The sequence below is a fragment of the Telmatherina bonti genome (genome assembly GCF_933228915.1).
Source record: "Telmatherina bonti genome assembly, chromosome: 16".
Lineage (NCBI taxonomy): Eukaryota > Metazoa > Chordata > Actinopteri > Atheriniformes > Telmatherinidae > Telmatherina > Telmatherina bonti.
In genome coordinates this window covers 26,712,702-26,737,350 of record NC_136614.1, presented here as the reverse complement: position 1 = coordinate 26,737,350, position 24,649 = coordinate 26,712,702, and the positions used below count along the sequence as shown (strand labels likewise).

At 38.2% G+C, this 24,649-nt stretch overlaps 1 protein-coding gene across 1 annotated transcript in view; it reads left to right on the top strand.

Moving 5' to 3' along the window:
* Positions 1 to 24,649, top strand: part of plcb4b (phospholipase C, beta 4b) — a 66,030-nt gene that overhangs the window by 20,522 nt on the left and 20,859 nt on the right. Inside the window, exons 4-7 of the mRNA XM_079255238.1 lie at positions 16,335 to 16,432; positions 19,480 to 19,560; positions 20,256 to 20,315; positions 22,742 to 22,885. Coding sequence (XP_079111364.1) covers positions 16,349 to 16,432; positions 19,480 to 19,560; positions 20,256 to 20,315; positions 22,742 to 22,885 — 369 coding nt within the window. The 5' untranslated portion in view covers positions 16,335 to 16,348. The remainder of the gene's footprint in view (positions 1 to 16,334; positions 16,433 to 19,479; positions 19,561 to 20,255; positions 20,316 to 22,741; positions 22,886 to 24,649) is intronic.

Genomic DNA, 24,649 nt, shown 5'->3' with positions numbered 1-24,649 from the left:
ATTTTTTATAGTATAGTGTTGGGTGGATGATGCTTTTTTTTGCAGCCACAAAACCTCAACACATGCAATCATTGAATCAACTAATGACCACCTTTGTATCCTAAACTATTCTAGAGTCATATATGAGGCCATCTGTCTGACAGTTATAGCTTGGCTTAAACTGGGTCATACAGCAGAACAATGATCCCAAACACAGCAGCAAATCTACAGCAGAATAGATGAAAAGAAAAGAATCAAGGTGTTGCCCTGATCCAATCAAAGTCCGGAACCGAACCTGATGGGACCTTTAGAGAGCTGTGAATAAATGAATGCCAGCAAAACCCACTAAACTGAGGCAATTCTGTGTAGAAGAGTGGGCCATGTGAGAGACTGATAATTGTTCAAAAGAAAACGATTACTTCAAGTTATGGCTGCTGAAGGTGATCTGACAAGCTGTTAAGCCCTGGGTTTAATAAGTTGTGCTCACTCTGCTTCTCTATGTTGGCTTAACTTTTGAAAAAAAGACCTAGTATGATGCATCATTTGTTATAAGTAATCTGAGATGCATTTAAGACCGGTAAGGAAAACTTTGTCTTTTTTATGACTGTGATTCCTTTCGATTATACACATTCTTTTTAAATTCTAGATTGAATTAGATACTTCCAGATGATAATAATGGAGCTTCACAGGTTACATTAAAGTCACAGTAAAGTATAAAGTCAATTTAAAGTATATGTGAACTCATGATTAATTGAGTAAATAGGAGATAACGTTCCTAAAACAGCAGCTGGCTTTTAAGCAGGATCTTATCTCTAGACGTTTGGCTCAAAACTATTAGATTATTACATGTAATTATTCAAAAATACAGTTGCTAAGTTCTTTAGGTGATGAAATATCAAGTTGGGAGTACTCCTGAGCAACACATGATTAATAGAATAAGACCAAAAAAAAGGCTTTTGTCACCCACCAGGTGCTTATAATGCTAATAGTACACTTTCTTTTGTATTAGTTGCCTAGATTAATTGAGAAAAATATTAAAATTGATTTATATCACAGTTCTAATCAGACTCTTCAGTCAGTGAAAGAAACAGCACAAGCCAGCTTAATGTACAATTGCCACTATCTGTCATCACCAATTACAGGACTTGCTTACTGGAATTGAGGGACTTGGTGGATCTGTTTTGAAGGATGTTTGTGTGTGTTTGCATGTGTGTGTGTGGGAGTATCTGTGTGTTTGTGGCTTTTAATGACGGGGGTCGATGGTCTGTGTTTATAGATGTGTGCTATTTGGTAATGCCTGGGGTGGGTCCGCGTTAGTCTATGTGTCACTATAAATACATGCTGGGATCCCATTCAGAAGGCTTAATTTTGTGTGTGCGTCTTTTGTGACGCCGCTGCAGCCAGGCGAGCTAGAGGCTATTACTAGCCAGCAGGGTTGCTATAGAAACCAGTGGTGTCAGAGAGGAGCACAACATCTGTGGGGCGTTTTGTTTGTCAAGACAGGTTTTCCTCTTCTGTCTCTTTGTCTTGGTACTCTGCCAATCCACTGCTCTAAAACTTACAGGCTCCTAATGACTGGGTTATAATTTGATGTGATTTGTGTTTTAAATGTTTATAAACACAGAACTGTAGTCAAATCTACATTTTTGGGAGCAATATTTCCCTTGCTTTTACTCAGTCATTCTCAGAGTAGACCCTCAGGGTGTCAGTCAGCAGGGATTCGGGGACTCTTGACTGGGTTTACGCCAATGGAAAGCTCACATTCTGGGGAAGCATTTAACCCCTGGCCCTTCCTGCTCCCTCTCTACACAGCTCCCCTCTCTATATGGACATGTTCTATTTTCCGCAGCTCCTTTTCTGCTGGCTGCCTTATCCACAGCTCAGCAGGGCACAGATTCTCTTTTAAAAGGTACTTATTTGGGCAATGGGAGAACTCTCAGAATTTCAAGCAAATCCCACTCCCCTCTTATGTCCTTCTACTGTCCAGTTTTCTTGTCTCAAACCCCTCTTTATTACACATTTTCACTTGGAAGGTTATCTCCCTGAGGAGTCCTTTCAGATAGAGTGTAGCAAGGAGAGTGGTTGTAGAGGTATATCCATTGCAAGCATTTTAGATGTGGCACAGCTGAATTGAAGCCTGTCTTCTGTGTATCCATTAATTTGGAGCATTTTAATCCCCTTAAGATATTGGCTGTGACTCCATATGGGGCTGTTTTGCAGTAGCCAGCACAAACTGGTTTTCATGTTTACTAAGAAGTTGAAAAGCCTTGAGTTTATCTGTGAAAAATGATCCTCTCCTTCGCGTATGTAGATTGATTTCTGTAGAAGTTTAAATACAGGTCGGCAAGCATACTTTCTGCATATGTGTAGCTTCAGTATTTAATACCATATTTGGCGACACCTGGCCTTGAAGAGCCCTCTGCAGTGCATGTGTAACTGGGCAAAGCAGACCTTTGACCTCCTAATCCGGTCTAAATGAGAATGTCATAGCACAGTGGTTGCACAGTGCAGCGCAGCTGAGTCTGTGATGTAACATAGTCATTTTGGAATAATTTGGTATTTTCACTCTGCAGGCATCCCTTTACAAATGCCAGTTACCTAACTTCATCCAGAAATTACCAGGCTTCCTCAGCTTACCCTGCACCTACCTTCATCACCTCAAGCAAAACATCAATCCATTTATGCCAAGCTTAGACTAAGCCCATGCCTCCAGCAGTGTTACATTATAGTTTTAATACCCCCCCACCCCCCCAAAAAAAACAAAAAAAACACAAAAAAACTTCTCCAGTAATAACTGTTTATGTTAGAGCCTGTCACAGCTCAGTAGAGCCCCAGCAACATATTATGCTACATGTGACATTTTTTATGCTACCTGTGACTTTTTTCTGCATGATTGTCTTTTAACATCAGTTGCATGGACCTCTCTGTCTGGTGTTCCGGTGGAGTATCTATTATTAACCAGACACGGATACCATCCCTCACCATCCTCTTGTGAAAAATGGTCCCTTTTCATATTCTGTTTGATGACTTCAGATACATGCATTCATCAAGGAAGGATTTTTTTGCTCTATTTTTAGGCTCTATTTCCACCACAGCGTGTTTTCTGAACAAATCCTCTTAAAATATAAGTAAAAAAAAAAGATTAGCAAAGTAAAGTATAGTCTTCTCTGTGTTGCTGATTATTTCTTTTCTGCCTCAGCTGTTCGCCTGTTATTGTTTCTTGGCTCTTGCAATTAGTTTTCCCCAATTGTTCTTGCTTGTGAGTTTTATATGTACCTGTTACAGTTGCAAGAAAAGTATATAAGTAAAAACAAGTTTGAAGCTAGAGAGCTGTGTTTCAATCTCAGGCTTAGTTTACACTTGGCGACTCTATCTTAATATACATTTTGGGAACTCCCTGACTGAGAACTTTTTCAACATACTCAAATATTGCAGGTTTTTTTTTTTAAACCTAGGATCAATCTGTGAATATTCAAGGATCTGGTGACAGAAAAGTTATTGAAATGTTACAATAAATCAGTCTGCTGATCTGCCCTGCTGTTGTGAATTTATGCACAAAACACAGTTGAGAAAGCATGAGAACATCTTAAGAATAATCTGAGGGGTCCAAGATGATCTGGTTTTGCAACACAGTACACTCATCGTTCACTTGATCATTTCCACCATGCTAGTACCAGGTTGGAAGCTTTTTGCCTTTGGAACTGCATTGATTCTTTGTAATATACATTCAAAAAGGTTTCAGCTTTGAAATTTTGTGCCATACTATGACAGTTGCTTCTGTCATGCTGATTTGTTGGCTACATTCATGAGGAGAATCTCCTTTTCCACCACATCTCAAAGGTGCTCTATTGGATTAAGATCTGTTGATGTGGAGGCCATTTGAGTTTAATTAGCTCTTTATTATATCCAGGAAGCCAATTTGAGATGATTTGAGCTTTGTGACATGTTGCATTATCCTCCTGAAAGCGGCCATCAGAAGATGGTACACTGTGGCCATATGGACATGATTAGCAACAATTCTCAGGTTGGCTGTGGTGTCAAAATGGTGCTCAGTTGGTTCTTCAGGATTGAAAGTCTGCCAAGAAATATCCCCGTAACCATTACATCACCAGCAGCCTGAAGTGTTGATAGATGGCAGGATGTCTTCATGCTTTGATGTTGTTTCCCCTAAATCTGTCCTTGCATCTGAATGTTGCAGCTTAAATAAGACTCACCCGGCAATGTTGTCTATCCTCGATTGTTCAATTTTGGCAAATCTGTGTGAATTATAGCCTCTGTTTCTTGTTCTTAGCTAAGTAGGACCCAGTGTGGTCTTCTGTTGCTGTAGCCCATCTGCTTCAAGGTTGAACATCTTTTTCAGAGATGGTATTCTGCATACCTTGGTTGTAAGTAATGGTAATCTGACTCACTGTGTTTCTATCATCTCCAAACAGTCTTTCCATTCTTCACGGATCTCTGATCTCTGACATCAGTGAGACATTTTGGTTCAGACGACTGCTGCTCAATGGACATTGTCTTTTTTCCAAACCATTCTCTGTAAAAATCTAGAGAAGGTTGTGTGTTAACATCCCAGTAGATCTTCAGTTTCTAAAATACTCAAATGAGCTTGAATTACACCAAATCCATGTCATGGTTACAGAAATTTAAGCCGTCTTTCCTCTTCATTCACATGCTCAGTTTAAACTTCCTCAAGTCATCTTGATCATGTCTACATGACTTCATGTATTGCGTTCCTGACATGTGACTGATTATCTGTTTGTGTTAACAAGCAGTTGAACAGATGTACAAATCATTGCCCCACTGAGTGACCGTACTCGCTCTCAGCATTTTCTATTTGCATTACCATCATTTCAGCAGCATGTGACCATTCCCACTAGAGGGGAAAACATATTAGACATGCGTTACAGAAACTTCACTGATGCATTCCGTTCCCGTTTATATCCACACTTAGACTTGCAGATTTTAATATTTTGTCCCTACGTTGGCTCTACAAACAGGAACTAAAACAGCACAAACCACAATGTTATAGCACCCATAATGGTAGGAAGATGCTATTACCCACCTTCAAGGCTCTCTAGCTTGCACTGATAGGGACATTTTCGAGGGAGATCTGAATGGCAGAGGTAATTACGGATTGCATAAACATTTGCATTAGCACCCCCATCCTTGTCAAAACAATAAATAAGTACTTAATCTCCAAACCCTGGATCACTTCCTATATTAACCCATTGGTTGTTAAAGATGCAAAATGAATCAAAATTCAAATCTAAAATCAGGACAATGACTAATCCAGAATCTTTCTTGAAAGAATTTAGTGCTTTTTTTATGCTAGTTTCTGTTCATGATTTCTCGTCCGAGTGTAAGGATCTACTGAAAGCTCTCCCTCGTCTGTACTCAAAGGCATTGGCCCCCTTTTACTGAGGGGGAAGTAAGGCGTCATCTCAGCTGATGTAAGTTGGCCAAGGCACCAGGGCCTGACATCTTTCCAGCAGGCATGCTAAAGAACTGTCCACAGGAGCTATTCATCTCTTACTCAATTTTTACCCAAATTTACATAACTACAACAACACAAATTATCTGCAAAGCTGCAACTATAATCCAATTTACCAAAAAACCCCGGCCCACAGAGCTCAAACACTTCTGTCTTTTTGCTTTGTTATTCAGCTTCTGCTGAATAACATTGTACCTATAGTCACCTCACAACTGGACACCCTAGAATTACCTATTGGGCAGAGATGGGCATGGAGGATGGCGTAGCCTGCCTGCTACACATCCTTCTTCAGTGTCTGGACTCCCCGGGCCACTTTGTTAGAATACTTGTAAAGGACTTGAGTTCTACTTTCAGTTCAACCCAAAGAAACCTCATGATCCAGAAATTAAACCATCTTAATGTCCCTGCTCAGTGGCTCTATCCCATTCAAAATTTGTTCAGTATTACACTGCAAGTGTACAGGTAGACCCAACCACATCACCAGTTCTCAACATAGGAGGTACACAAGGCTGTGTGTTGAGTCCTTTCCTGCACATGCTCTCAGGGGTGCAAACTCCAGTCCTTGAGGGCCGGTATCCTGCAGCTTTTCATTGTTTCTCCTTATCAACACACCTGATTCAAATCAAATGGATCCAGCAGCTTCTTGTCTACCTAATTATTAATTTTGGTCAGACGTGTTAGAGCATGGAGACAACAAAAACCTGCAGGAGACCGGCCCTCGAGGACTGGAGTTTGACACCTGTGCTCTACACCAATGACTGTTATCAGTCCCTCCCCCAGCTATGTTGGGGTTTTGCTAAAACTATTTTTTGCAATTACAACAGCACTCATCCACATCCACAACAATAATACCTCAACCAATTACCCTCAGGATGTAGATGTATGATATTGTGGTATAGGAATGCTTATTTTGGAAAAAATAACGATGCCTGCAGTCATAGCTTTGCTAAACCACAAACCCCACAGAAGATTTTATTGATTGGTTTTGTTGTGTTGTGGTTTGTGCCGTATTTCTTATGTTGCACAGTATTGGTATGTCGTATTCTGTGCATTATTGCCCACCTGGTCGTAGGAATCCAGGGACTTGGTCTGTGGAGAAGAATTTCCCCTTGGGGACACTGCAGTCTAAAGTCTGAAAGTATGATTATCCCTTTGAGGTACGTTCGTGTTCACTCGGTGGTAAACATCTCTCCCTCTCTCTCTTTCTCTCTCTCTCTCTCTCTCTCTCTCTCTCTCTTTCTCTGTCACACATGCAAACGCACATATGTATCCACAACTTATCATAAGCCTCATGTTGTCATTCATTGGTTATATGCTTTCTCCTTTTGGAGATGTGTCAGAGTTAATAGTCAGTAATGAGTAAATATCAAGTTCTTTGGGTAGATTTGTATATCCCGGTATGAGTTGGACTCTCCATTTATTTATATAAAAAGAAATCATATACATTAATAAACATAAAAACATAATGTATCCAAGTTTTCCCAATATTTCCATGCATCCTGAATAACAATAAGATGAATGTTGGTTATAGGATATATATGAATTTATTTATATGCATGTTTCCATAATTTGTGGAAATTCTTAAGATGCAAATAAAAACATAACACAGTAATAACTTATGGTGTCAAACGTTTAATTTGCATTGTGGAAATGCAAATTAAATAGCAAAACACATAGAAAAAAAAGCTAAACTGCGAAACCAACCTTTTGGGAAATGGCAAAAATTATATTACTACTAACACTCATGTATCTTATTTATATTGCATTATATTCACTCAAAAGAGCTTGTTTGTGAACACGTTTTTATCAGACCACCGATGAGTGCTGTGCCTTGTGTGTGACTGAAAAAACAGCCAGTTTCCATCCAAGGCTCAATCTAATTATGTAACCCAGTGCTGAGGAGTGTGAGTGAGCATGGCCATCCTCAACTATAAAAGGCAAAAAGGATGGTAGAAGAGGGTCATTTGGCCTGGAAAATCACATTCTTTCTTTCAACAGCATAATACATGTCTAACTATAGTCCCAGTGAAATTATTTGCAGTACACGTAGCCCAATAAAACCATATACCAGCCAGATCCCTTCAGAATTTGATTATATGTCTTGTAACTTAACAGTTGCTTTATATATATAGTATGTCACTGGAAAAACCATATTGTACCATTCATTGGCTGTCTCAAAGCTGTCTCATCGAAACAATACAGGCATGATGAGCATTTACCAATGGATAGCTTCAACCAAGTGCAGTAATGTGATTGATTGCAGTTAAAAACAATAACAAATAATCGTTATTTACAATCCACGTGTTAGACAAAAACCTCCTATAAAACACACACCAGATCATAAATCATTGTCAAGGAAACGGACCGATTCTGAATGAGGATACTGGAAACGACGCTGCAGCATTTTTCTGTCATACAGCTTGAAATGACCTGCAACACAGTTGTATTTTTGCCATTTACCAATCATTCAATCTAATTTCAGATGACGCAAATCATGTTAAAAAAAAGATAAAATTTGTTAAACAATTTCAATGAGTCATAAGAAGCAGCTGTGATAGGCCCTTTCTGAGTTATACGCAGAGTAGGATAACAATAAAGATGTAAATGAAATAAAGATGACAAGAGGATACGTGGACTCTTTAGATTCCCATAATTGTACTCAAGTGATTCACAAGGTTTGTTATTTTACAGTCATTTTCACGCAGGTTTATTGTGTAGATAATAGAATTTAAAACCAATACAGGGCTAGTTAATTCATTCAATTAAAATCATGTTCCCTATTTGAAGTAACCTTATTTTCGAGGAAAAAGAGTGCATTTGTGCTTTTGGTAAGGCTCAGTTGCTCACTCTCAATTTCCCATTAGCTCATTATGATATCACGGTATTTATGGGCATGGAGACTACTGTACGCAACTGCTGACGCAATCTGCGTGTCACAGATTTCTGAGTGTGCACATGTGTGGTTGCTTCGCGAGGTCACATACAAGTCACAAAATTCTTTGCCATTATGATGAGTCATTTTAGGTAGGCGTGCTTGATTAAATCTGTGAGGAATTAAAAAGAAGACTGTTGTTCATGTTCTTCTAATGTTCAAAGGGAGGGGAAAAAAGCTTCCACCTCAACCTATCTAACCTGTAAGCTACCACTATCCTCTGAAGGCTGAACATCATTTGTTTTTCTTTGCTTCTCAAGTCGTAAATCATATTGACACAGACAAATCAAACAGGTGTGGACACGGGCAAACATGGAAAGACATCCGCAGACATGTATTATACACACAGTCTATACATAAAAGTCACACACTGATGGAAGGGTCTCATTTGACTGGCCTTCATAAGCCAAACTTGCTGAAGAAAAGAGAATATGTCATTACTCAACAGCTGTGGGTTTCACCGTTTAGGTTTTGGGTTGTGTACATGTAGATCACAAGTTGGCAAGCTGTGTATGAGCTGCCGTTGGGCATTAGCAAATGTGACAGTCCGTGAAATCCGAAATCTTAAACAGTGTATACACAAGCATACACACACAGGATCTCTATCCTTGTTGAGTGTTTACTCAGTGAGCCCTGCCCCTCTACAGCAACCTTGAATGAATTGAATGTAAAAACAGATACAGGCAATATTACCATTGATTTTACCTTCATATGCGCTGTTACCTAAGAGAACTGAGGTCAGGCTGTCATAAAAACACTAGGTCTGTCATTGAATTAAATACAACACTTCAATTTTATATTACTCTCAGAGCTTGAGTGCTGTGTGACCGTTTGGAGGAAAACCACAGGAAAACAAGTACTTTTAAGTAGATTCTATCTTAGGGTAGCGTTAAATCTAATTCATGCTAATTTAATTGAGCAAACTTGCCACCACCAGGATGCTGTAATGTGCTTGAATGAACGTCAAAGACGTTTCCACGCAGGTCTCAGAGCAGCAGCCTGTTTTGCAGTTTGCGCTTAGGATATGGTGCATGGTGTGCTTTTTCTGTGTATCCTGGTTGGTAATTGTCGACCTGCAACCAGTATATAGACTACCTAATTAATTCTGGAAACCTCTGCATCTGTGTGTAAGTACCATGCCAAATTTCTTGCTGAAATAAGTACTGTTGTTGTTAAGCTTTTACCTATTTATTGTTAAACCTTTTCTAAAAGCAGCATTTAAGTTTGCTGCATTAGATTATTATGTTTTTGTCCACAGGATCTCTTATATGTGAAACATATTGAAACGCAACACCGAACAAACCTGTTTGTTATGCCTACAGCAGTTGTCTTTTGCTCTGGCCTTTGAATTATTTCCTATTTTCACTACAGTTTTGCAATGACATGTTGTCATTTCATCTTGTGTATTTGGTATTCATCTGTAATCCTCCATTTGTTGAGCCAGAATAAAATGTATTTTTCATGCTGCAAGCCAAGCTGCTTGCACCTCAGAGGAAACTGTTTCTGACCAGCAGTTATGTGCTGTGTTGCTCTCTGACGACACAGATTATCTGTGTTACCACATGCTTTTTGATCTATGTGCCATAATTTCATTGTATCCTAATTTATGCACAACATATATGGACACATTATAGTACAACAGAAAAATCATGACACAGCTTATAGTGCCCTCCATTTATTTTCTAATTAATATGCTCTTTCATAGCCCAGTCTGTCTCCCCTTCTTTTCTCACTCAGTCAGTGGGAGTTGGGAGCAGCTTTATGTGTTGGATCTTTGCTTCAGATTTCTTGCCCAAATTATATTTCATTCTGCAATCTGAAAATAGAAATTTAATTTAATGTGATGTAAAAAATCATATATGTTTAGATTATACCATGAAGAAGTCGTGTAGAAGAATCGACTATTTAAGGAGGAATCTCTAAAACTGATGTTTGCAAAATTATTATTATTATCATATGTAAACAAAAAAACAATCTGAAGCAGAAATAATGTTTCCTTTTTGTTTGTTTTTTGCAGTGCTATTTTTATATTAGGGATGCACCAATACCACATTCTTTCAAACCATGTACAAGTACAAGTCACGCACATTTGAGTACTTGCTGATGCTGAGTACGAACAAATCCCATTACAGTTTACTGGTAAGGAGAAAGGACCAGAATGTCAAATGCGATGACTGAGTTGCGTGATATGTCAAATTGATCATCCTGCGGCCATCCTCCTCGCTGAGATAATGCCCAATTCATATTTTTAATTTGGCACAAGTAACTTTGTTGCTTGTGGGTTAGAAACATGAATTAATTAAATTCTATTGATTGATCCATTCCCTACGAAAGCGTAGAGCTATCATCCTAATGAAAAAAAAGTTGGAGCCTTATCACATTATGACTTGATATGTTTGAGAATGTGAATTTGGGCATTTTTGACTTTAGATGAGGAAATTGTTTGCGGGGTGGATAGGAGATCACAAATGGCTCATTTACAGGACTTTATAAAGTTTGATTTCATGCTTGGGTTGAGACATGGTGAAATTTTGCTGCTTTTGAAAACTTTGGATGACTTTGTAATAAGTGTGTACTTTAAGGACCATTTTAAGAGGTATGGGTCTGGACAGAGGAAGAATGAGTCCGGTTCTCTTGACGTGGCATAATTTCTGATTGATCAACTTGAGCAGCACAGGAATCACTATGAATACAAACTGGATCATCGGAGCTGCATTCAAGTCGTTATACGTTTTTACAATGAAAATTATCACGTTATAATGTGGCATAGTGGTTAGCACTGTAGCCTCACAGCAAGAACGTCGCTGGTTCGATCCTTGGCTGGGGCAAGGTTGTGTGGAGTTTGCATGTTCTCCCCTGGTTTTCTCCAGGTACTCCAGCTTCCTCCCAACCGTCCAAAGACATGCATGTTAGGTTAATGGGTTACTCTAAATTGCCTTCAGTAATGAGTGTGAGTGTGAGTGGTTGTTTGTCTCTGTGTGGCCCTGCGATGGACTGGCGAGCTGTCCAGGATGTACCCCGCCTTTTGCCAAAAGACTGCTGGGATAGGCTCCAGCTGCCCCGCAACCCTTCATCGGATTAAGCGGTTAGGATAATGAATGAATGATGTTATAACGTGATATATTTCAAGATTTTACAATAAAACTTATCACATTACAACGTGATATTTTCATGTTTTTACAATAAATTATCAAGTTATAACATGATAGGGCCCCCCACTTATTTTTTCATTAGGATGACAGCTGTACGCTTAAGTAATCAGAACACATATAAATACAGAGTGCACACATAGTATCGTTATTTTATATTAAATGATATTATAAAGCATAAATATGTCTTCCTGAAGAGCAGTCCCATAAATGAAGTGCATGCTGGCACTGCTCACTGTCAGCTTTGTCAGAAGATGTGTAACGCTACATTAGAATTCATACACAATTTGGTGAAGATTTTAAATACCACAAAAAAAGACGTATCTTCTGCATTTTCCATGATTACACATACATGCTGCACTCACTGGACCAATTTGACCACAATAGATGAGACTGATTTGAAAATGTCCTGATGAGCTAAAGCAACAACTCTTTTGGAAAGAAATGTCCAAACCCAATGCTAACAAGGGAAATTTCTGTTTGTGGGAATTGCGAGCCAGTGTGGGAGAGTCTGTAAATGTGCATGTGTCTTTTGATGGGATGACATGCAGAAGAAGCCTGATGGTTTGGTTGAAAAAAGCAGCATAAGGAGGCTTCAAGTAAACATACATATGTTCGGGTGACGTGTGGGAGGGAAAATCATGGGATTTAGGCGTGTATGTCTGCATTGTACCACACTAATTAGCGGACATGTAGCTTTGTACAATAATCTATCAGACTTTATCAGTTGTGTAATTCTTTAAACCCTGGCCTCTCTGCAGTAGGTTGAAGGCATGTTTCATTTGTACAGGCTCTGAAACTAAGCCTTGTGGGTGGAAACAGCTAAAAGAAATGACAATATACAGTATGCCACATCACTATGTGTGCTGACTCACTTTATTTATGAAGCTTAACTAGTCTTCAAATAGACTATTTTTTTCCATGACATTTCTAGTTTGGTGCAATCAGATTCAACAACAGAAAAAAAAACTGAAATGAGAAAGTGTGCTCATCTTTTCTTGATGAAATGATGCTTTTTCCTGTTTTTAGTGCCAAATCCTTTCATTTGCAAGCATTAACAGTTAGATGGGATTAATGTTGGTAATTAGTTGGAGTTACTGTTGTTGTTGTTGTTATGTGTTAGTCCTACTGTAGTGTTTGAATATTGATTCAGGATTGCATTAGATTTCCAGATGGTTGTGCGTAACAGACCAGCTGGCATGTCAGGTTAGTCTGTGTATTTTTTTATTTCTATGTATTATCCAGCTTTTTGTGCTCTCACTCAATCCAGCGAGTGGGAAGCTTCAGTTATGTGATGCTGAGAGAGCGATGTCTTATTACTTTAACATTAATATTTTGAATAACTACGGTTTTACACGGACAGAGCTGGACGTGTTAGCAGCCAGCTGTGTCCAGCATCACTGAAATAGTTGAAATTCAAATTTTCAACAACAACCCTGTTATGAAGCAAACCTTAGTTGTCTGAAATATTTTAAGTTTGACGTAGTTGAAAGTAATATCAGATGCTCCAAATCATGTTTTAAAAATAAAACAACTAATTGTATTTTATTCAGTAATAAGGGGCTTGATAAGGCTGTTTTTGAGCTGAACTTCTGTGATGACAGTAAAAATGAAACAAAAATGAAGCGGTTGAGTTGATTCAGTAGATTCATATAACTTGAATCACAGGTTTATTATGAACATAATTTAATTTAAAACCACTTGTGGTTATATAAGACTTCATTAAAATCACGCTTCCTGTGTAAAAGATGTCAACTGGGAGGTACTTTTCCTCAGTTGCTCTGACAAAACAATAAATCTGCAACTAATTGAGTTATAATAGGTTAAACATGCAATATCAGAATGTGGGCTTGAATAGTTTATGATTTTGGAATAATACTGCAAGTGTAAATGCACATGCAACATGTAATTGCGTCATACATACTAAACAAAACAAAAAAAAAATCAAGTGAAGGGAAAGTAAAATTATACATTTAGTTAGACTTGATGCAATAACAGTAAAAGTTGCATTATGAAGTCCAACAAATTGACAAATTTTTTCTACTGCTTTAACTGACGGCAGCTCTTTGATATGACATGCTTTGTATCTGCCATCAGTTCTGTAAAAACTTAAATCAATGGATTAAATCATGTACTGTAAAATCAAATGAAGCATCAAACATGCTGATGAAAAACACCTGTTACCCCCTCAGTTTCCTGATGTCTCACTTGGTTATTTTTAACATCCATTGTTAATACCTGTAGTGGATTACACATTACAAAAGAGCTTTGCTCATTGTGACAGCGCCGTCTCATGTGGCGCTCTCTTACTGTTGTCGCTTGTGTCCATATGAGTGTGTCCCCAGTCAACCCCTCCACCACTGGCTGACTGATGTAGCTACAGGATAATTTTAGTTTATGAGGTGTGGGACCGCTGGGTGTTACCCTAGCTGCAATTTTAGACAAGGAAGCTGGGAACAGCGTTCCTCACGGGGCTTCTATCTGTCGCAATTATCTCATTGTCAGGGTTGGACAGGGGGCTCGGACCTCACTGACTTCCTGTAGCTTCCCTCGGCTCCTCACGTGCACACTCACACATCCAGGAGCTCAGAGACCCGGCGTGCGGGCTAACATGGCCTCACGGAACCTCGTTGCTGCACTGCTATTGGACGGATTTCCTGCCACTGAGGAAAATGTTATCTAATGCATACTGTGGTGAGATCTAGGTTAACATCAGACAGGACAGCACAACCCAATTACTTCAAATCAGAGATGTGAATCCTCCTTTTCTGAATCATTTTCAGTATAAAAGCTTTCATTTGAGATCATGTTTGATGTTATTAAATAACACTGTATTTTGGGACGTTTACACTGTTTCTACTGTTTAAATTGCTCTGAAAAGTGCTGCGTTTTTGTGCCTCTTTTTTTTTTTTTTTAAATCACTGGGGGTATATTAACTGGGCCTGAAGCCACATCTCCTGCAACAGGAAAAACAGTAGCAGGGATGCAATATAAATATTGACCTTGCATGTAGGTGTGAGTTTAACTCTGAATTGAATCTATTTGGTTATTCCACCTTTCCGAATCGCTCTGTATTTTCAGCATGACAGCTTTTAGATATGTTAGCACCCAGGCTTCATCTGTGCTTGTCATGCCAGTGGTGGACCATGGCCCACCCAGCAGGTAGCTCTCTGTAACCTCTGTTGATGTTGTCTCTAATCTGTGTTCCCCACATCAAAAGCAGACGCCCTCCCGCTGCACTCACCTCGCTGCTCCCCTCCATCACTCTCCAGCCAACCTGCCACACACAGCTGTTTCACTCCTCCATCTCCCTGCCCACCACTATTCAGTTTTATTAAGATGCTTATCATTTCAGTCTTCCACCTGTCTGTCAAATCTGTTTCCCACCTTTCCCTGAATTTATATCTGGCTCTTACTTTTAGTTCTCTGATTACATTTTTCTTTCCTTATCTTGTCTGTTTACTCATTCATTTCCCCCCGTTCTCCTTCTTGGTCTTTCACTGTCGTCCTCCTTTGATTCACTCTCGCCACCTCACCCATCAACATCTCTCTCCTTTCGTCTATTTCTAGGAGGAAATGAGCCCTTTCTGTATGAAACGTAGTTTTTCAGTCTTCACCCTGTGCCACTCTGATAGGCACATGATCCACACTCATGTAACACCAATAAAACCTGCTGTAGAGGCTCTGAAGTGCATTTTAAACACGCAAAGCAAACTTTATATTATATATATATATATAAATAAATATATGTGTGTGTGTGTGTGTGTGTATATATATATATATATATATATATATATATATATATATATATATATATATATATATACTCTATAATTTAAATGTGTAATGGCTCTTCTGCAGGTTCAACATCATATCCTCAGTAGCTCCGCAGCCTAAAAGACCTGCTAATCAAAATCAAATCACACCTCAGAGTATTCCCTAAATGACTTAATACAGCTGAGCTCTCAGACTATACATAGTATGTCACGTTCTCAAGTGCGCTTCTCCCTCACAGTTTAGCCTGACACATTTGAGCCTGACGTAGGGAGAGCCTATATTTGGGCGGTGTCATCAACAATATAACAGTTTCCTATCAGGACCCCTCCCATCCCTCAGCTGGGTGTCTTACAAGATGATACACGTGCAGTGTCACATGAATCAAACCTGACTCGCTTTTTTATGTGTTTTTAAGAGGAATACTGTCTACCTCCAGACGATTTCAGGGCAAATGCAAGATGAAAGGATGCTTAATGGGAAGATCTTCTCACAGATACTTTTCAACTGTCAGACAGTGTTTTGTTAAGTGACATCCAGGAGCTGGCCTGTGAAGATGCTACTTATTGTGTATATAAAGTATTACATCCCAGCTGCAGTCTCTTGTGATGCAATTACTTTTAGCTGCTCAACAACTGTTTTTACAAATAAAAATAAGATTTTATAACTCAAATGACTGATTTTGTTTTTCACATTTATGTCTAAATTTACAGGTCTCACAAAAAAAAAAGCATAATTTTATTTAACACATGTCAAATAAATTTAATGATAAAAATAAATAAATAAATTTAATGTATTACTATTTAAAAATAATCTTAAATTTCAGCTGATCAGATCTCATTTATCAGTGTTGTTCTATTCTGTTTCTCAAGTCAGGGTATTTTTGGTAAGCAACCGGAGCTGTACAATCCTGATAGCCTTTTGTTTTTTTTTTGTTTTTTTTAATTTTCTAATCTCCGGCTGTTTTTAACTCAACTTTCTCTCCTTTTTTTTTGTTTTTGTTTTCCAGGGTTGTGAGCAGCCATGACAAAATCCTACGAATTCAACTGGCAGAAACACCTGCCTGAGTTCATGCAGGAAGGTGCTGCCTTTGACAGGTTTGATGAGGTAAATATGATGCATTTCTACATCGGACACTTAATTAATCAATACACGTAAAACCTCTTTAGTTTAATAACGTAAAACAGGTGATGAAGGTTTAGCCTGAGCATTGTTAGAACTGACTCTATTATCATCCTTCAACATAATGACTGTCCTTGTCCTACGCATAAGGTTGCAAGTGCACCCACTCAGGTCGCTCTCTTTTCACACCACCTAGCCTTAAAACAGGTCTGCACTGTAAAATGTGATAATTTACATGATAGGGATTTGGGTTTTGGCCCCAAAAGCGAGGCGGGTCCCAATATGACCACGTAAACAGATTTATTTCTTTGCAACATGACTCATGCAAGCACACATAATCGTACAGAGCAGTCGTCTCATTTATTACCTGATGCATCATTGTTGTAGTCAGAGTTCTAGCAATAGGCAGGACAAATAGATCAGGCTCATAAAGAAGCTTCAGCATGGTGACTGCCTGTCTACAACACATCCTGCACACTGAGAAGAATATCTGTGTAGTATAAATAGATAGAATGCTTCAGATTATACCTGGTTTGTGTTAAATTGGTTCTATTTGTGGCTGTAGCTGAATAGAAATGTAAACAGAAGAAACAATTATATAAATTAAAGTTGTGTTTATATTTTATTAAAAGAAATCAGTTCATTAAAATAGCTTTGAAGAATAAAGCAAATTGAGAGTTTTGCATATGATGCGCATATGACCCATGCATGTCACTCTTTTTGCCCACGTTTCCTCTGATGAACTTAATCAGGACACTTAGGTAGGACATTTGACGTGCAATGGCAAAGTGTGTCACCCAAACGCGCACACATACCCATGCACACATTAGGAAATCCCCTCAGTCCTCTCCCTTTATGCAGCCGTCAGAAGGGGGAGGAGGAGCTCTCATCGGCAGAAAGGAAAACTTGAAAGAGTGCACAAAAAGCCATCGTCAAATCCGCAGCCATGCCAAAGACAGCTATGAAACTGGGCCACCACGCTTCTGAAAAAAGGCCTCAGTGTGTTGTTGCTGTGCATTTTGAGCCAAACTGAGGCAGGCCAGGGTCAGGATTTGGCCTGAATGAGAATAAGGTCAGCCTCCTTCACCCCCCTAAAAGGTTAATATTAACGATGTCACATGCAGCACAACGCCACCACCTTAGCTCTGTTTTTGTTTTGATTGGTAACTATATTCAGCACATTTTCGAGCTTCTACAAATTTGGTTTACATGAACTTTCTCCTTGAGGTTATGACTATCCTGACTGCATTTAAAGCACAATAAGACATAATATAGTTCCTGTGCTTTAATAAAAGCTGAATCTGCCTGTTTTTCTGGTCACTTCTTTCCTTTTCAGTTTCTCTTAACCTCTGTGTTGGTAGACAGATAGAAAGACTTCTAAAAGGCTGTTGTTATGCAGTAAACACAATGTGTTTGTCTCAAAGTGATTTCAACTGACTTTTCCATCTCTGGCAGTCCAGAAACATGGAAGTCAAAGGTTAAAGAGATCTTATGTAATCTATCTTGCTAATAGCCAAAGGGCTTCCTCTGTTTGTGTGTGTCATTCATTATCTCACTGATTGGAGGTCGATAACTTAAGATCTGGCTTGTGTTTGGTTTCCATGGGGACTAAGCAGCCTCGTATTGACAGCTGCTGAAAGCAGAGAATAACAGTCCAGATCTTTGAGACACTGAAAACACAAGCACTTATTTCTGCTGCCTGCCTGCTTACTGCGCCATCTAACAATTCATTATTAGTATTTGATATAATAAGGTAGATGTTGCTGTAGCTGATAGGCTGGCTCAATTATCAGTTCATATGATGAATATGATGATGTCAAGAGAAAAAGGAGGTGCGGGGGTTAGAATAGTATCTACATATTATTGAGCTTCTATTCAATTTTCAAGTCTCAAATATCATTTATGTATTGATTTTATTATCTACAGACATACTTGCATGTAGGAGAGAAAATACAAATATTCAGGTGGAGCTGCACTGCCATAAATAGTGACTCTCATCCAACCAGTAGAGACAGCCGGACCCTTGGTTTATTGTTTCTTTGCTTTGTTTAATGGTGTAACAGTAGCCTGCTGAAAGCTCTTAATAGCCAGGGCTAATTTTAGAGCATCTCCTTCATAGAGCTGGCTACTCCATAAAATGAAGCTCCTGTCAGTCTTAATTCAGATGAAAGACAATCAAGCTTTTAGCTGCACTTAGAGCAGGCTTGCTCTTTCTAAATGGAAATGGGATTGTTCTCTGGGTTTTTATGGTGGTTTTACATGTAAGGACTCTCCCAATTACAATCCAGCCTTCTCCTATCTGCAGCCATGCATCTCATGGTAGCAGCATCTTGAAATAATAGATTACACATTTATGCTTATATGTGACTTGATCAGAGTAGATCAAGCTATTAGAGTAGAAGTGACCCAGCAGACATGGCCTAGGCTCTCTTAGGTTTTGTTCTTTTTAGATGCGATATGAATGAGATTAAAAGACAAGATAAAAGTCCTCTGATACAGCTATTTAACATAATCAGAGTGGAAAATGCTAAGAAAGGCTAACAAAATGTCATTCATGCGTAACTGGCAGATGGAGAGCTGCACTAAATGTGTGCAGTTCAGATAGGAATCTTTGTAGACACATGTGCATCCAGAAATACACTCATGTGTCTCATCCAGCATTGCTGGCTGTATATATATATATATATATATATATATATATATATATATATATATATATATATATATATATATATATATACTCATGTATATCTCTGTTTGACTAAGCGCTAGATTTTACAGCCACTGCACACAATATGTGTGTAGATACTGAGCATATTTGTACTTTATGTGTGTAGTTTCCACCTCTGTGTGTGTGTGTTTATATATAAGTGCATTGTAGGGCTGGTGTATACCTTATAAAATATTTCAGAGCTTCATCTCGTTGTCGATTGCATAATCATTGCAGACTGTGTAAGATGTGGCTGTGTCAAATGAAACTATGATCGATGAAGCCTCCTCGCTGACAAAAAAAATGATTTTCCCCCCTGCAGGACCCATATATCTTTGAGCCAAACTGTCAGATGAAGGTGGATGAGTATGGCTTTTTCATCACCTGGAAAAGTGAGGGAAAGGTACAGTCTCCACTTGTTCTTTTCTGGATTATATTACTTTCCAAAACGACCTACAAAGAAACAAGTCTTCTCATTTATTAGTGAAATGGAAAAACGTTTTTCTGAAAGTGCATTCATCCCAGAAACCTCGCTTTGTTTCTGGGAAAGCAAATCTTACTGAAAGCTGCTGTAATTTGTACTGACACTTAGATTGTATTGAACTTACTCCTGATCATTTCCTACACAATAGATACAACACATATTTAAATTTATTTCTAACATTTATGACAGCCACATTTAGTTGAGGTGTGATGCCTGGTATTAAAACCAGCAGGCAGGCAAGTTACATTTTCCGACACAGTTAACATTTAGTGTTAGACTGCTTCGTTTTCTCACAAATTTATTTCGCTTCTATAAGTTTCCTAGATGCAAAATCTACTTTTTTTTTGTTTGTTTTTTTGAAGTAACTGGTGAACAAACTTGCAGAAAAAAACTCCATCCATCCATCCATCCATCCATCCATCCATCATTACACACTTACATACCAGTCAGAAGCAGACTCAGTTGGTTTTAAACTGGAAATCTACTGGCAGTGATCGCAGAATTCACCATAAGCCATCTTCCTTGTTCTTGTCATTTTTCATTCTTGCTGTCTTCTCTTTCCATCTTCCTCTGCTTATTTTTTTTGTCTTTCCACCTGTTCCTGTCTCCCACAGGAAGGCCAGGTTCTTGAGTGTTCCCTCATCAATAGTATTCGTGTCGGTGGTGTCCCGAAGGTAAGACCTTTTGAAAAGACTAGTTCTTCACTTCTGCTCTCATAAAATTCATGCATACAGTCCACGACACAACCAACACTGTGGTTTTGTGCTCTCAGCCTGACTGTCCTGGTAAAAATCTGGGGAGGCTGTCATGTCAGACACATAATTCATGCTTAAATTAGGGACGGCTGCAGTGGTATATTTTAGTAATATAATGTCTGCTCTGGGACTCCCTCTTGACTTCTCACTGCTGAGCTTTTCTCTCAAATACCAGTTTCATGAGCGGGCACTAGCAGAACATAAACATGAAATATTTAACTCATTAAAATTTATGCTGCTCTGGTCGGGTTCAGCCGCAGGTTGTATTTGAAACTGTTTTTGCAGTCGCGGCTTGTGCTTTTGACCTACAGAGAATAATGAAAAGTTGCGTTTCTGTGGTGATACGCTGTCAGGGAACCACCGGGTTAAAGAGTTCATATGACTGGATCAACAGCTCACAGGTATAGGACGCTCTGTCTCTGTCAGAAAGACTTGTCTTTGTTGCATAAAAGGAAAATGATTGTGAAAGAAGTAGGACGTATTGATCAGAAGCATCATTCTGCATTTGCTCTGCATCTGGAAAGTCCGTTGTTTATTTCCTAGATATGGAGCCTGATACACACACACGCTCGTAAACCTCCAGGGTTTCTTTGTATATTAAATATTGATTCATGCAGCGTACCATTGACAGTGACACATAATATCGTAGTATTGGCTCCATGCCGGCTTGTATGAATTTTGAAAACTGCTATTAGACACCCATGTGTGTACCTGCTTTTAATTAGAATACAAGCCTATCAAGCCACTAAAAGTCACTTCCTGACATGAAGCACTATTATAGCGGTGTATACACAATCATTCCCAGGTTCTGTGTGTGCTGTTGACAGCAGAAACAAGCCTTTTTGTTTTGTCCTCTCTGTGTTTATGTGCATGTGTGAGGGCACGTATACAGATACTGAGGCCTGATAGGAGCTCCTCTTGTTCTTCAGATGCTGCTTGCTGTTCTGTTAGTTGCAGAAAAGTGATAACAGAGCTTGTCCTCAGAGGAGGACATTGTTACACAAGCCCTAAAAGCCATCTCACATAATCTAATGAGCAGGAATAGATGAATGGGATTGGATAATTGCTGACTGGGATTTTAAAGCTGCATAGCTGATTGCCTGTTGCTGTTAATTCAGTCACATAACCAAAACACATGACTATCTCCTGGGGTGACGATGGTTGCAGGCTGAAATCTAGTTAAAACCAGGAGAGCGAAGAGTGTTGTTGATTCCAAAGTTAGAGAACATCCGCTCAGTTTACTGATGTACTGGTTTATACAAAACATTTCAATCAGATGGAGGTTTAAACTTGGACTGCGATTGGGTCTGGGACTATTACAACACCTTGAATCTTTTTCAGCCAATTGTTTTAGGTCTTTTGCTGTGATTTGGATTGTTGATATACTTTGTATGCAAGAGTTTGTGGTTGGATCAATGCTTGCAAATTTATCTTTTTTGAAAAACCCTCCACCACTATACAATTTGTATGATGTGTTTGTGTTTAGTTACTGTTCTTACAATAACATGATCAAACATCTCCACTTTTGGTTTTGTTTGTCTGAAGGATATTGGTCCAGACTTCCGTTTTGTAAGCCCAAGTTTAGTCAAGAGAAGAAGATTTCTCTTCAACCATATTTATCTTAATGATACTCAATGAACTGCATGAACTTTTATATGCAATGTGCTCGGGTAGAGTTGGAAATGCAGCTCCTAATTTTTGTGTGTTTGTTTTGTTTCACTGAGCAGTGCATGATCTTACCTTTCGGTAACCTTTTACTAAATATCCACTCTGATTGTAGATGAATGGAGTCTAAATTATCTAGAAATGTCTTGTAATCCTTTAGATTGATGAAAAGTAACAATCTAATTTCAAAATCAGCATTAATATCTTTCCCATGAATGCTAGAGAGCAGCAAACTGTAAAAACTCCTGCCCTTTCGGAGGGGCTGAGACTCTCTGATGAACATTGAATCATATGTATTTGACTTGGCTGCTACTTGCCCTCCTAACTAACTGAAGCAGTAAGACTGTTCTTGTTTTTTCTTTTTAAACACTGCTTCTCCGTTTGTGTTTAATAATGGTCTAATATATAATGTGTTTATGTTAATCTTGGCTTTGAGCATGTAGCTGTGAGATGCTATAAGGACCACCTTCTTTTGTAATGTCCTGATACATGAAACCTTCTCATTGAAAGAGGGCAATTTGTCTTTTACATATATTCAATGCTTGAGACATTTTTAAGGATTGTATTAAATTTCTTTTTAAGAGTGTTGCTTTTACTTGTTTTTTCTTTCCTGTGTTTGTTTCAGCTAAGAGTTGACAACCTTTTGTCCAATATATTCTTTTCTCACTCTTTCTTCATAGGACCCAAAAATCTTATCATCATTTGAGTCCATTGGAAAAACAGAGGCAGACCTGGAAGGATGCATCATCTGCATCTGCAGTGGCACAGACTTGGTCAACCTCAGCTTCATGTTTATGGTGGCAGAGAGCCCTGACACAGCCAGGGTAAATACACACATGAACAACATTTTCACACCTCATACAAACTGTCAAAGCAATGTACTGCGGTGATTATGAGGCGATGCCTCTGATTTAATATCTGATGCAAATATAGCAGTAAACTTATGGTGTAAACATTTTTAGTTGTTTTTTTTTTTTTTTTTAAACAGCAATCAGTGGTTAAATACATTTGGAGGCACTTGGAGCTGCTGTACTTCTAGTATCTATCTAGTGTATACTCTCTTCTAGTACAATAAATACTGGTACTGTTTAACAGTGTGTCTTAAATAGCAGCTAAAATACTGTCATGAATCAACATCACACAAACACACACATACGCACTTTTCTTAGCATCTACAAATATATAAATGTGTGTGTGTACTGTATATACATAATAAAAGGCACAATGAAAAATAAATTGAAAAGGTTTATATGCCACCTCCTACATAATAGGTACAATTCTAATAAATTCAGACACGTGAATGAATAATTTCTTTCCTCTTCTAAATCTTATCATGTCCTCAAAAACTTCTACTTTTTCTGTTATTTATCCTCTTTTTTTAACCTGTGCTCAGATTATTTGCACAAAAAAATACAGATAAAATAGTGGATCCATAAAATGAACATTAGGTAGCAAGACACACTTCCAGTCTACTATTAATTACCATTCGTTTTTATTACAGAACGAGATATTGTCAGCCTCTTCATTACGTTTAATTCTACAGGTTATTAATCATATATTTACACTTCATGACAGTGTCAAGATGCTGTATATGAATGTGTATTTTTATACATGCATACAGTGAGTTAAAAGGTTGTATCCTACTTGATAAAAACGCAAAAAAATGTTATGAAGTGTTGTGACAGATATTAGGCAGATAAACAGAACACTACCAGCAGCAACTTGATTTCATTTTAGCTTTTATAAAGCTCTCCAGTTTACATACATCCGCATAGAAAACACACACTTAACAGTTATGTCTAAAAAGTATACAATTATTAATTGTCAAACTCATTTCAAGTTTATATATCTTATATGTATTTAAACAAATGATTTCTTTCTACACATCAGAGACTTGAGACAGTAAAGATCCAAATGCAACCAGGGTGACTAGAAGCAGATTTCTGTAATTTGAGTCAAGTGATTCACATGGTTTGTTATTTTCGCACAAGTCTATGACATAGATAATTTCATTTAAAGCCAAAACAAGTAGATAATAAATTAATTAAAATCATGTTCCCTACTTTAGATAACCTTATTCATTTTACATGGAATAGGAACACATTGTTTGTTATTAATAACACATTTACATCATTTACTGTTGTTTTTTGGTAAAAAATTACAATGAAAGTTTCAATTATTAACTACAGAAAAAACTTTGATTATTTTAAATTGTTAGAAATAAATTTGGTTTTATATCAAACCTATTTGCTGACTTTGGATACAAGAATGAAGTATTTAGTATGTTGGATTTTATTTTCCATGTTTTGTTGTTTGTAAGAAAAACAAAGTAATATCAATACGACTGGCGCAGATTGCATGCAGCTACAAAGCTTTGTAGAAATTAAGAGCTAAAGCAGCTTGAGGGATGTCTGTCAGTGAGCTAAACTAACCCAAAATATTTGACATCCAAAGTTTTTAATAACTGGATTTGTTGCTGTGAAAACGATTCAGTGCTGGGGAAAAACTGGAGCGCCCACTAGCAGTGACATAACGCAGTTAGCATGATTAAACTGATGACAACGTTCTTATGAAGGTGTCAATTCAGA